General features: G+C 48.1%; 1 protein-coding gene across 8 annotated transcripts in view; it reads right to left on the bottom strand.

Moving 5' to 3' along the window:
- ZNF536 (zinc finger protein 536) overlaps positions 1-12490 on the bottom strand; it is a 449081-nt gene that overhangs the window by 131757 nt on the left and 304834 nt on the right. Inside the window, exon 7 of one of the 8 annotated variants that reach the window (XM_086349614.1) lies at positions 10946-11828. The exons of the other annotated variants lie outside the window; for them this stretch is intronic. Within the exon in view, the coding sequence (XP_086205740.1) occupies positions 11821-11828 (8 nt within the window). The 3' untranslated portion in view covers positions 10946-11820. Of the gene's footprint in view, positions 1-10945; positions 11829-12490 lie in introns of those variants that run through there. 8 annotated transcript variants of the gene reach the window in all.

The following is a 12490-nucleotide window of genomic DNA, read 5'->3' as shown; positions in this document are numbered from 1 at the left end:
ACACCAGGATTCAAAAAATTCTGATCACCTGAATGTTCAGGCAGCTGGGCAGTAAGTAGAACCTCCTCTCTGTACATTGTTTGTATTGATCAGAAATTTGGCTTTTTACTCAACTTTCTTTTTTTTTTTTTTTTCAACTTTCTCAAGTAGACACTACCACATAACATGGAAGAAGGGTTGCAGGTCAGAGATGAGGCCATCCTGGCTCTGGCTGGGTTGTCTCAGGAAGGACTTATTTTCAGGAGGTGGAAGAATGGAGGCTCTGAGGAGCAGAGCTAGTGGGGATCAAGCTCCTCCCACCTGTTCACCCATCAGCTCCTTCTTTAGAGCAGTCCAGCTGGGTCTCTGTAGCAGAGACATACAGTGACAAAGTGCTAAACTCTTCGTCATCTAGCCCAGACCCCAGTACCTCAGGACCCAGACCCAGTGCATCCTCTTCACTGCCCCAGAGCGCAGCTGGATGTTGCCTGGGTCCCCAGCCAGCCCAGGATCCTCTCAATACGAACAGCTCAGTAGAACTTGACTCGTACTGTATGTCTGCATTGGAAAAGTCATGGACAGGGACCACAGAAACCCTCCCATTTTTTTTTTTTTTTAATTAGCAGTATTTATCACCTTCTCAAAATCAATTGCGTATTTTAAATGAAAACAAATGACTGTTTCTAGACTGATCAATACTTGCATCTTTGCCTTTTAAAAAGTAAAAAGTTTGAATATAAGGAAATCTTTATCTTTGCTTCCGTCAATCCAAATATAATATAGCTCAGTAGTTAATAAATATAATCCTCTTTGTCTGGACAGATCAACATCATAAAAAATGCAAAGAATTCTATGGTATCCAAGACCCTGTGCAGTGGAAAGCAGCCTCTTCCCTGTAAACTCCGGGCCTCGGTACTTTTCTAGTCTCCTTCCTAGATGAGGAGCCGTTTATTCCTATTAAGTCTAAAGAAAAGGGTTTATATATTTAATGATTCTAAAACCAAAATGCTACCTACTATCTGCACAATTGCCATTTTATCTCTCTAAACTTCTCCGGCTGACGTTTTTAAAAGGGCAAAAGCAGAAAACCCTTATATAATACCTAATTTGTACATCTGCGGTTTCCCTCTGACTGGCACAGGCACCATATGTTTTTAATTATCATAATAGCCCTAAAGAACCTGTTCGGTGGGAAACACATATGATCCTTTTATTACTGGTTTGTAATTTAAACAGTTTTAACAGAAAAGGTCTGGCTATAGGGGAGTGACGGGCTCAAAGGCCTAAGATCCCTGTCGTCGACCTCTGGAAGCTCAAGTTCAGATCCCACCCACCAGGCGGGACCTCCTTCCCCTGCTTGACAGAGGTAATTGGTCACACGTGAAGCGGCTCTGCGGGACCTTTAAAAGACAGGATCTGTGCTCTCCAGTGACGCTGGAGTCTGGTCAGAGCCTGACACAGTGGGCAGAGGGTTGATAAATATTATCCTAGTCTGACCTCTGCTGCCCTCACAGCTGGGGGCTGGGCCCATGGCAGCCCCCGTCTGGAGGGTCTACTGGTGCCCTGGGCCACCCACTCTCCACTATCCCCCACCTGGACCCCAGAGAACAATTGCAAGGTGAGGGGTCAGGTTTCCTTGAGGCCCTCTTGCTTCGGGGAGGGCTGGGTAGACAGTCTTTTCCTGGAGGTTGAGAAGTATAATAAATACAGCCTTAAAAATAATTAATTTGCAGACCACGAGATGGAAGAAATCTTGGGATGGGGATGATCTGGTGGGACTTTCTCATTCATGACAAGCTGAGGATGCTGAGGGGACAGGAAGAGACCTGCTCAGGGTCCCAGGCAAGTCCTCAGCCGGGTGGGTCACATGCAGCACATCTGACCGCACCCAGTGCCCCATCCTGCTTTTTCCCAGGTTCTACCTATGGGTGCAATCTCCGCTTGGAATTGCCACATTTTGTCCCAGGACCCAGATCTACAGGATGGCAAGAAAATGCTATTTTTATTTATTTGTTTGTTGGTCTGCTCGTTTAGGTTTAAGGGCTTCCCAGGTGGTGCTAGGGGTAAAGAACCTGCCTGCCAATGCAGGAGATGTAAGAGACCCAGGTTCAATCCCTGGGTTGGGAAGATCCCCTGGAGGAGGGTATAGCAACTCACTCTGGTATTCTTGCCTGGAGAATCCCATGGACAGAGAGCCTGGAGAGCTACAGTCCATAGCATCACAAAGAGTCAGACACGACTGAAGCAACTGAGCACACATGCACAAATAAGGATTAAAGGCATGGGAAAGCCCCACAGGGCAAGGCAACAAAATGTCATCTCGGGGTAGCTCCACTGCTGAATGAATCAGACCCTCGTGTGCTTGCTGAGTCACCTCGGGTAAGGTAAGTGTCTTCTCTGTGCCTCCATTTCCCCATATGTAAAATGGGAAGAATGAAAATTACATCTGCCTCAGGGGATTTTTATAATATAAGGATTAGATGAAAGAATAACATTTGCAACTTTCACTTTCATATATATATATGGTATTTAAAATTGGAGTTGGCCCTGGCACATAGCTAAGCATTTATGATTTAAAACCAAACTTGGTAGATGGAGGGGTAGCTCAGAGGACCTGATCTTGTAGGTGATGCTTAGGCATGGGGAGATCAAGAGGATAAAGTCACGTCCCTGAACACCAGAGCCAAGATGCTGGGTTAGAATGGGACAAAACCTCCAGTTATAACTGCTTTCTGGCAACCTCTCAAGGAATCCAGGGGGCGGGGGCAGTGTTAGGAGCAATGGCCATCAGACTTTCTCGGGCTATCCAAATGGCAGGTCTGATTCCACTCAGCTGTCGTGAAAGTGGCTTTCTCGTTTCCACTACTGGGGGTTTTAGCATTCAAATATGACTCTATGATATTGTATTACTTTGATTTTTTTTTCTTTGTCATAGCTTGATACTGGAAATGCAATACAGGTGACCTTTGAACAATGTGGATCTGAGCTGCTCGGGTCCACTTACGCAAGGATATTTTAAAATAAATATATGTATGTGCTGCAAATGTATTTTTTATTTTTTTTTAATATTTCCTTTGCTGTAGCTTACCTTCTTATAAAAATATGATACATGACACATATAATGTACAGAATATACGTTAACTATTTAAGTTATCAGTAAAGCTTCCAGTCAACAGTGGGCTATTAGTAGTTAAGTTTGGGGGAGTGAAAAGTTATACCCCTTTTGACTGTGTAGGGCATCAGCACCCCAAGTACCCTAATCGGTCACCTTAGTGTTAGTCGCTCGGTCCTGTGTGACTCTTTGTGACCCCATGAACTGTAGCCCACCAGGCTTCTCTGTCCATGGAACTCTCCAGACAAGAATACTGGAGTGGGTGGTCATTCCCTTCTCCAAGGGATTTTCCTGACCCAGGGATTGAACCTGGGTCTCCTGCATTATAGGCAGATTCTTTACCATCTGAGCCACCAGTGGAGCCCAGTGGTCACGAGTCAACTGTATATGGAATAATGTAGCTGAAACCCTCTATTATCTAGCACATACTCTTCGCCAGGCTTACAGCACAGCTCCGGACAGGTATTTGCATACACTGTGGTCCCTAAGCTGCCAGGCAGGCGCCTGGTACCTGTGTGCATGGACTAAGCTGAGGCTCAGGGAGGCTCTCTAATGGGATGCTCATGGCTTGAGAAGTTGGAAGGCTTTTCCAACGAGTAGAAAAAGAGCCCTGGGCAAGTCACCTGACATATTGTGGCCTCGGTGGCCTCATGCATAAGATGGGTTCTGCTAAACAGGTGAGTCTGGTTATGCAGAAGTGACTGGCAACCAGAAAGGCTGAAGAAGGACCAGCTGGCATTGGACCTGTGACACTGGAGGGGCCCACTTGTCTGCAGGTGAGGCTGGGAGTGAGACATGACAGGCACATCCTCCCATGCCACCCTATCTTTCCTCCTTCAGGACAGGCTCTCTCCAGGTGAGTAGGTGGGACAGGCATTCATCCAGCCAACCCCACCCTTAGAGGAGGAATGAAAGAATCACAAGTCCAGATCTGGCCCTCCCAGTGACCCCAGAAGACGAGAGGAAGCCTTCTCATAAGTTTAAATAAAGGGGGAATACAAAGCCCCCACCCCAGAGGGACTGCTCTTTCCTTTTGGCAAGAAGAAGGCCAGATGGCCACCTTCACTTGAGATGTCAATTGTGACCTCCTGACTCAACAAACAACAAGTGCATCTTAATCAGTGAGTGCCCTTCCTGTCCACCAGAAAAGGCTACTGCTCTGACCCGCCCCTCAAGGAAACAAGACTTTCTTAATCACAGGCTGCCTCGAGGGGCTGGGAGGGGGACCACAGGCCCTGGCTGACCCTGCCACCAGCAGCTACTGTCCCTGCTCGCTGCCTGCCTGCCTGGAGCCAGCCCAGCTCGGCAGCCCAGCCAAGTAGAGGCTGGGGTGAAGGCGCCTCCAAATTTCCAATTCGGGGAATAATAACTCACATGACTTCGATCCCATCTGTACCCAGTGAAGGCAGAGCAGGGAAAGGAGCATAAAACACAAAGTTCCCACAGTCAACATCTGTCTTAGTGCAAACAATGGACCATTATCTTGTAAATAATTCTGATTAAGCTGCAGCGTTTCCTCCTGAAGCTGGTGGTGGGAAGCAGGGGGAGGGCGCCACTGGGAAGCTGGCCTGGGCCGCCAGGTGCTACACTTAGAGCCTCCCCTGGCCCCTGCCCGTCACCCTCGCCCTGCCCACGGCAGCAGGCCCTCTGACCACCTCCAAACCCCAGGTGGCTTCGGGAAGGTTCCTCCCTGCCGCCATGCTCTCTGTTCTGCTGGCTCTTCTCCTCTTCCTCACTCTATTTCCCACTTTCCTCCCCTCTCCAGATGCCATCTCCATCATATTTCTTTTAGTCTGTTCATACTGGTTTTCTGTTCTCTCACCATCTCCTTCCTACCCTTTTATCTCCCCAGGTCTCCAGTTTCCCCTCTTCATGCCTTCCCCCTACTCTCCACTCCAACCTTCACCTCTCTCCTTTCTTCATCCACACCTCTGACTCACTGCTCTTCACCCCTCTCTCCTTGTCTGGTCCTTCCTGCTCTTGGTCTCACGGTGGCTGGCTGTCCTCCCATCCCAGGCCCACCCCTCCAGATTCTGGATTGGTGTAGAGTCGGGAGATTCGGAGGCCTACAGGCCCCACCTGCTCCCCAGCTATCTCGGACCATCATGTCTGAACAAGGCCAACCAGAAGCACTGTGCCCGCAGGAACCCCTCTTCCCACCACTAGGAAACCCCTCAAGCCCCACCCCAAATCCAAAGACCCTCTCCTGCCTCTGCACCCATACATCTCCTGTGTCATGAAAAAGAGCTGGGGCTTCCCAGAGCTGCCCAACAATAAAGAAGTCCAGGCACGCACCTGTGCAAAGGAGACAGAATTACTCACTTTGTGAGGGCATTTATCCCAAAGTTCTCAAGAAAATCCCCCTGGTGATTTAAATTGAATTGCCTGAATCTGATTTTGAGATGACACTTCAAGCCCAAAGTTTCCATATAAAAGCAAAAGCCACTGTATAAGAACCCTGTTCGTGCTAGCTGACCACTGGACATTTTTTTTTTTTAATCTCCTAATTTTAAACCCTTTGCAGCATGAGAAAAAAACAAGAAAAAAGTTCAGTTGGAGCCAATAGGGGTGATGTCTGCACATCCCAGGAATGGGATCACTGAACCCCAGCACACCTTTCTCCGTGGATGAGATGGAATCCCAGTGAGGCTGTCTAGACAGAGGCCTTCAGGTGGTAAGTACAGATTGGCAAGCATGAGGGGCTCCATGCTCTACAATACCTTACCCAAATTCTCTCCCCACTTGTCAAGGTCTTAGGGAGTATGAGTCTTCATGGCAACCCTGCCTGGGGCCTGCATGGCAGCAGAAATCCTAAAATAACTGGAATGTGGATGATCTGCCAACCTCCAACTTACTCATTCAAATTCATTTTATTGTCTTGAGGATGTACAAGGGCACACAAGTGTATCCTTTGGTGGATGACAAAACTAGAGCAATCAACCCTAACTCTACTGTACAGCACAGGGAACTCTACTCAGTACACTGTATAACCTATATGGGGGAAGAACCTGAAAAGGAATAAATAAATGGATATGTATAACGGAATCACTTTTCTGTATACCTGAAACTAACAGACCATTGTAAATCAACTATAATCCAAGATAATTTTTTTAATTAAACAAAAGCCAAGGAATGGAGGAGTTCAAAGTTGGAGATAGTGCACACTGTCCCAAACTCGGGGGCTTGCTAGCCAACAGTGACTTTGAGTGGCCACAGGAATGCTGAGGATGGAAGACTGGAAGGGTTGCAGGTATGGAAAGGGATGTGAATTGTTCCTCAGGCCCCGTGCATGCAAGATGGAGCACAGCATGACCCCTCTTCTCTTCCTACCTCCCACCTTTCCCTTACTGGGTTGGAGTGTTGGGTGGGAGTGGGGGCTCCCAAGAGGGACTACATACTGTCACACCCAAGAGGGGCACCTTGGATTATCAAGTTGATATCAGTAAAGCACTTGAGGAAACCTTATCATCATGAAAATACTCAAGCTCCACTGTGAATACAATAGGTTGTAAAATGAAAAAAAGTTAAATAATCAGATTTTTCTTGCACTACTATGAACCCAAAGATCCACTTTTATTGACTCCCTCTTTTAAAAAGAAAAATTGACCAACTTCTAGAATTAGAAGGGAAATGCCTCAATGCTCTTCTTACGAGTTAATAAAAATGTCTTGATGAAGAAGCAAGAATTCATATGCCCCATTCTCAGACTGAAACCCCACATGTTCATGTACTTGTGGGAAGACCAACTTGGTGCCCACACCTGGGACCCTGCAAGACTGAGTGCTCATGAGGACTCTAGAAAAGATGGAGTCTTAGAGAGTCACCAGAAAAGTCAAGCAAACAGGGATCCTGAATGCCATAGAATTTGAGACCCAAGAGGATACTGAGGGGACTTGTCCAAGCTCCTTGGAGCACAACTGCTGTAGACACTGTAGGTCCTCTGACCCCCGGGCCAGCCCTCCATCCAGCCTCCAGAAAGCCTGGCCCTAAGCTGAGTGCGTGTCCCAATATTTAAAATCTGCAGTTAGCGTCCCACCTTAGAGTATGAATCTGCCCTCACCCTGGGCTCTGGAAGACGTGACCCTCTGCAGTGCACCACGGATGTAAAAATCCTTAGACCAAGGGGTTCTGGCTTGTGCTGGATGCTGTCTGTGCCCGACCCCTTCCCCTCTGGCTCCCCAGGACGCCAGTGGCCTCTTGTTTCTCTTTCATTGTGACTGTTTCGCTGTTGGGTGAGCAGCTGCTGCTGCTAAGTCGCTTCAGTCATGTCCGACTTTATGCGACGCCATAGACAGCAGCCCACCAGGCTCCCCTGTCCCTGGGATTCTCCAGGCAAGAACACTGGAGTGGGTTGCCATTTCCTTCTCCAATGCATGAAAGAGAAAAGTGAAAGTGAAGTTGCTCAGTTGTGTCTGACTCATAGTGATCCCATGGACTCCAGCCCACCAGGCTCCTCCATCCATGGGCTTTTCCAGGCAAGAGTACTGGAGTGGGGTGCCATTGCCTTCTCCAGGGTGAGCTGTAGTGACTCTCAACTACTGAGAGCTGCAGAGCTGGTGGATAAATGCCCCAGCTTCTTCAGCCCTCAGGGGTCATTCTGAGGTGAATGTCACATCGTGTCCTAGAGGATCCCAGGGGACAATGCCTAGTCCCTGATCAGTGGCAGCTCTGTCAGCACCCTCAAACATGCCTCCCAGGACTGCCCCCCCCACCTCAACAAACTGCACCGTGCTCATGTCAGGCTCTGCTCTGGTGAGACCCTGAGCAGGTCAGCCATGGGCTCTAGAAAGATTGAGAAGATTAATGGACTCGCATTGACAAGAAAGAGGCCAACATTCTGTGAACCCCCAGTTAAACCCTGAGGCCTCTGCACCCCAGTAAGACACCTGCCTCCACCTGGTCCCTAGGTGCAGGGACAAGTTGGGTGGCTTGTCCTTGCGACTGCCCCAGCCCTCCCCCCAGGACATACGAAACACTTGAGTTCCAAAGAGAAAAGCAACTTGTCCATCATATAAAAAGAGCAATAATTTGGTAAATTAATTGCAAATTTGCTTTCCCCGCTTGGTTGCCTTTCTCCTTTTCTGTGGATAATTGAGAGTATATTATATTAATTCGACAACAACAGAAGTTCAAAAAGAAAACTTAACCTTGTGAGCAGTGGGTTACCATTAGATGGGTGTGTCTGAACAACTCTACAAAGAGCATGAACGACAAACCCTTCATACAGCCAGCCAATTTCTGGGTGCACAGATGGAGACTTTTGCTCATGAAACTGCTGTGCAGAGTTCCCCAACTTTAACCTTGAGAATGCAGTTTGCTCTAGAGACAAAATCCGCTCCTGCACAGATAACACTGTACATGTTGAGCTGCATACTTAGGGCTGTAATTCACTCATCATGATGTTTCTTTGAGAAAAAGTGACTATAGGTAAGAAGAAATCGTCTCCCAAAATTTGGACTCTTTTCCCCTCCACCAAAACATCTGAGTTTCTTCAAAACATGAGTAATTGAAGAAGTGGACTTGAAGACTAGTTTTCACCATGAGCTGCACAAGCCTTCTCCCCCTCAGTCTATCCCACCTCATGGCACAGTTACCTCCTTGAAACTCCTTTCCCCTCTTTCCACCTCAGACCAGTGGGCCGTCCTTGCTTAGAAGGGTCTAGGCTTTAGGGCCAAGGGTAGAGTCATAGGGGATGCTTGGGGTTGCCCCAAATCTGAGTCCAAACAGGTTGCGCTTTTTGTAATGCCATGTGGGGATGGGGAGGGGGAGGCAGGCTTCCAGAAACAGGACCGCCGGCCCCCACGCTGAGCTGTGAAATGAAGTCAGCTCATCCAGGAGGCCTGGATGCACCCAGCTCCCTCACAGCCACAGACAGGATGTTCCCAAGAACATTCAGCTGGTGAGAAAGGAGTTCTTCCCCAGAGGCAGGGGGATGAGAGGGAGGTGGGGAAGAAGGGGGCAGAGGAGGGAGGGTTGTGAAATGAGAGAGGGTAGGAGGCTGGGGGCGGCTCATAAAGAATTGGAGGAGAGAATCCACAAATGTCTCCTCTAAGCTTGAGAAGCTCCCCTGGGGGAGCAACCCAGGAAATACCCCTGCTTTCAAAGTGGAAATGTGGAGACCCCGTTAGGGAAATCGAGCCCTCGTGGAGGGAAGAGGGAAATAGACGCCTGGATAGGGGGCTCCAGGGAACTTTCCTGCCGTCAGCACAAGGAGCCAGGATGATCTGTTTCCTGCAGAGGTTCTGCCTCTGTTGCCAAGACCTGGCCGCTCACGCTGCACTGGACTCCCAGCCCCTTCCCTGCTGGAATGGTGGTCTCGGCAAGGGTTCCCACAGTGTGCAACATGACCGTAAATGAAGAACAGTGCCAGGGACTATGTGTTCAACCCCGGGCCCTTCAACAGAGCCCTCTGGTCCCCACCGCACCCTGGCCAAGGGGTAAAGAGGGTGCCCCTTCACAGAGTGGATAGTGGTGAGCCCCTCCTTGGGAGCTGCAAAGGTAGCTTCTAAAACCCAACGTGGCTTCAGGCCCCGGTGGAGAGAACAGGCTCACAGAGGCTTGGTGTGTGTGAGGAGGTGATGCAGGGCTCATGGAGCCATCAGGGACCCAGGAAAGGGCAGGGATGAATTCTTGTCCCAGGGCAGTTCCCCAGACTCAGGTGGTATTGGAAACAAAGATGAGATCCCCAAACCCCCAGAGTCTTTCTTTCAGTTCAGGCTCTGCCTACACACTGCTGGTCAAAGCTGGTCCAGGTGAATGTGGCTGGGGTCACTCGCTATACCTTGGCTAGGCATGTGGGCGTCCACCAAGTTTTCCATCAGAACCCACAATGCATGTTCTCAGCTTCATGGAACAGTATCCTGTTTTCAGAATCTCTCACTTTCACTTCTTATCTCCAATAAGACACAACCTAATCCTGTACTCTATGGTCTTCGGGGTTACTTGAACAATTTCCATGAGACCTACTGAAGGGAATGTTTTCAGCAGTCAAGGTGACAAGGTTGACCTACTGATGGGCCAGGTATGTTCCAGTGGACGCTTCTGGGCTTCCGTTCCCTTGTACACAGGACACTTCATTTATCTGGAGAAGGGGGGACCATGCTTGGGGCTTGGGATTCTGTCAAACAATGATAATACCTCCCCCACCCCCAGGACCAGTTAGCCAGGCAGCAGCATGTGCATGGAATTTAGAAGTTTACAAAACATGCCCAATTAGAGAAGCTTGGTAACACTGTTGAAGTGGCAAGTGCCTGAAGTCCAGCTCATGGATGAAAAAAAAAAAAAAAACCTAAGCGATCACAAAATAAAAGTGAAATCCTTGCTTTGTGCCTCCTGCTGTGATGGGGGTGGGGGCGGAGCTGGCAGAAGCCTGTTACAACAGACAAGGGCACAACCAAAATATCACAGTGGATGAAGTTGCACACTCCAGCAATTCCAAGGGCCTCTCCATGTAAAACTATGCTTCACAGGACGAAAAGAAAATGGTAAAGCTTGCTGGACCAAGGCCAGGCGTGTGTCGTCCTCCACATGGGGGATGAGGGACACGGGGCCTGTGAGCTGTCGTGGGGTCTAATCACCCACCCGAGAGACACTTGTGCACACAGATGCTCTCCCCAAACCCACCACGGTCACCCCACCCAATGGGGAGGTGCCTTGACATTTGTATGTTTAGGAGCTGTGACTCTTGGAGCCTCCTAAAGATGAGTGGAAAATATGGCAGGTGACCCAGCAAACAGCCCATGGGACAGCACCTCTAGCTTCCCTGAATGTCCTGTTGAGGCTTCCAACAGACAGAGGGATGTCAAGGGTGGAGGGTGTTGCGGAGTGAATTAACATAATGACTCAAAACTGCACTAATGTTTCACAGCTTTTTTTATTAGCAATACCAAGATAAGTTATTGAAGCATTTTTAGTATTGTTTTACATTCCATTCATAAATGACCTAACTTGTAACTCAGCATACAGCACACTTAGAGATATAGTTTGACACTTATTCAGAAAGCTACAATTATTATAACTTACATGCCTTCATTACCAGGAACACCTTCATATATCTTCTAATTACTTCAACAATACTCTATTCCAAAGCACACGATAACCCAGTACAAGTTTACACATTTTGCTTCAATCACCGTTTTTAAGGAGTAGATGTTGAGGTGCTGTTCACTGGTATTTTACCGTCATCTGTTCCTGGTTAACGTGACGACCTGACACAATATTAAACTAGCAATATTACTGCTTAAATACTATGGAGAAAGAGAATTACTGCACTTTTCTGTATTCTTCTAAAGTGTTACAAAATACAGGACAATCGGACACAAGCAGTAATGCCGAGACCATCACAGGGCCCGCTTCTAGAAGCTGTGCTGAGCGGAAGCCCCCCCAACAGGGTTTCCACAGGTGAAGGGACTCCAATCCACCCGTGTTTGTTCTGCAGAATTCATGACTCTGAGGGAATTTTCTCTCTCGCTCAGGTTACTAAGCCTTCACCATCCTTCGCTAATAGTGGAACATATGGGGCAGTATTTTTAGTCTCCCTGATTCTTTGCTATATATACTGTAGGTTGGTGGTGTATACACATACCTATGCCAATAGTAATTATTTATTCAACACACATATGTGTATACATTCTTCTCTTGACTTTACACGATTAACAAGCTGCAGAGAGCCACCGAGGAGCACGAACAGACAAGGGCAAATCCAGCTAGACCGACTAGAACAGGGGGTGTCACTTACCTGCAAGAAAATGTGCAGATTCATTAAACAATCCAGAAACCATGTGGGCTAGAGGCATTTGAAAGCAAGGGCAGGGCCACACTCCCTAATTGTTTAATGGAATGATGACAATAAAGCAATATTTATAAAATTTGGTCCTTCCATCTCTGGCTAAAGCAAGAATAGTCTATGTGATTAGAGCAGGTTGGCAATTAGATGCAGAGGCGCTGTTGATCAGAACTAAGAAATAGGAGATAATTACTACTTATTTGAAACCTGGGCTTGGCACATAACATCTGAATAAAAAGAAGAAAGAACCTGATTCCTTCAGCAGCTAAGATGTCTGTAGCTAGATGGCTGTCCATGCCAACCACCACTTTGATTCAGCAGCCTCAGAAGGCAGACCCCAAAGCTTAAGCCCAGGGTCCCCCAAAGCACTCAAGATACACATAGGGTCACCCTGCTCCTATTGCATATGGCGGTGGCTGGGCCTGCCTGGAGAACTTGCATTTCCCCAGGGATGTGGATGTCCATTCTGACAACACTCTCTTCACTTGGCATTCTCCTCCTCTCTCCCAATTTGAAGTCATCATTGGGGAGTAAAAATTACTGTATACAGGCATGTATGTTTTGAACCAAAGAGTTTGGTTGGTCTCTTCTCCCAGCCCAGGCTTGATCCTGGG

Source organism: Bos grunniens, chromosome 18 (assembly GCF_055505025.1).
Source record: "Bos grunniens cultivar Pamir isolate PY7600 chromosome 18, Bosgru_T2T1.0, whole genome shotgun sequence".
Classification (NCBI taxonomy): Eukaryota; Metazoa; Chordata; class Mammalia; order Artiodactyla; family Bovidae; genus Bos; species Bos grunniens.
Note: the sequence above shows the minus strand (reverse complement) of the source record. Positions and strands in the feature narration are given on the sequence as shown.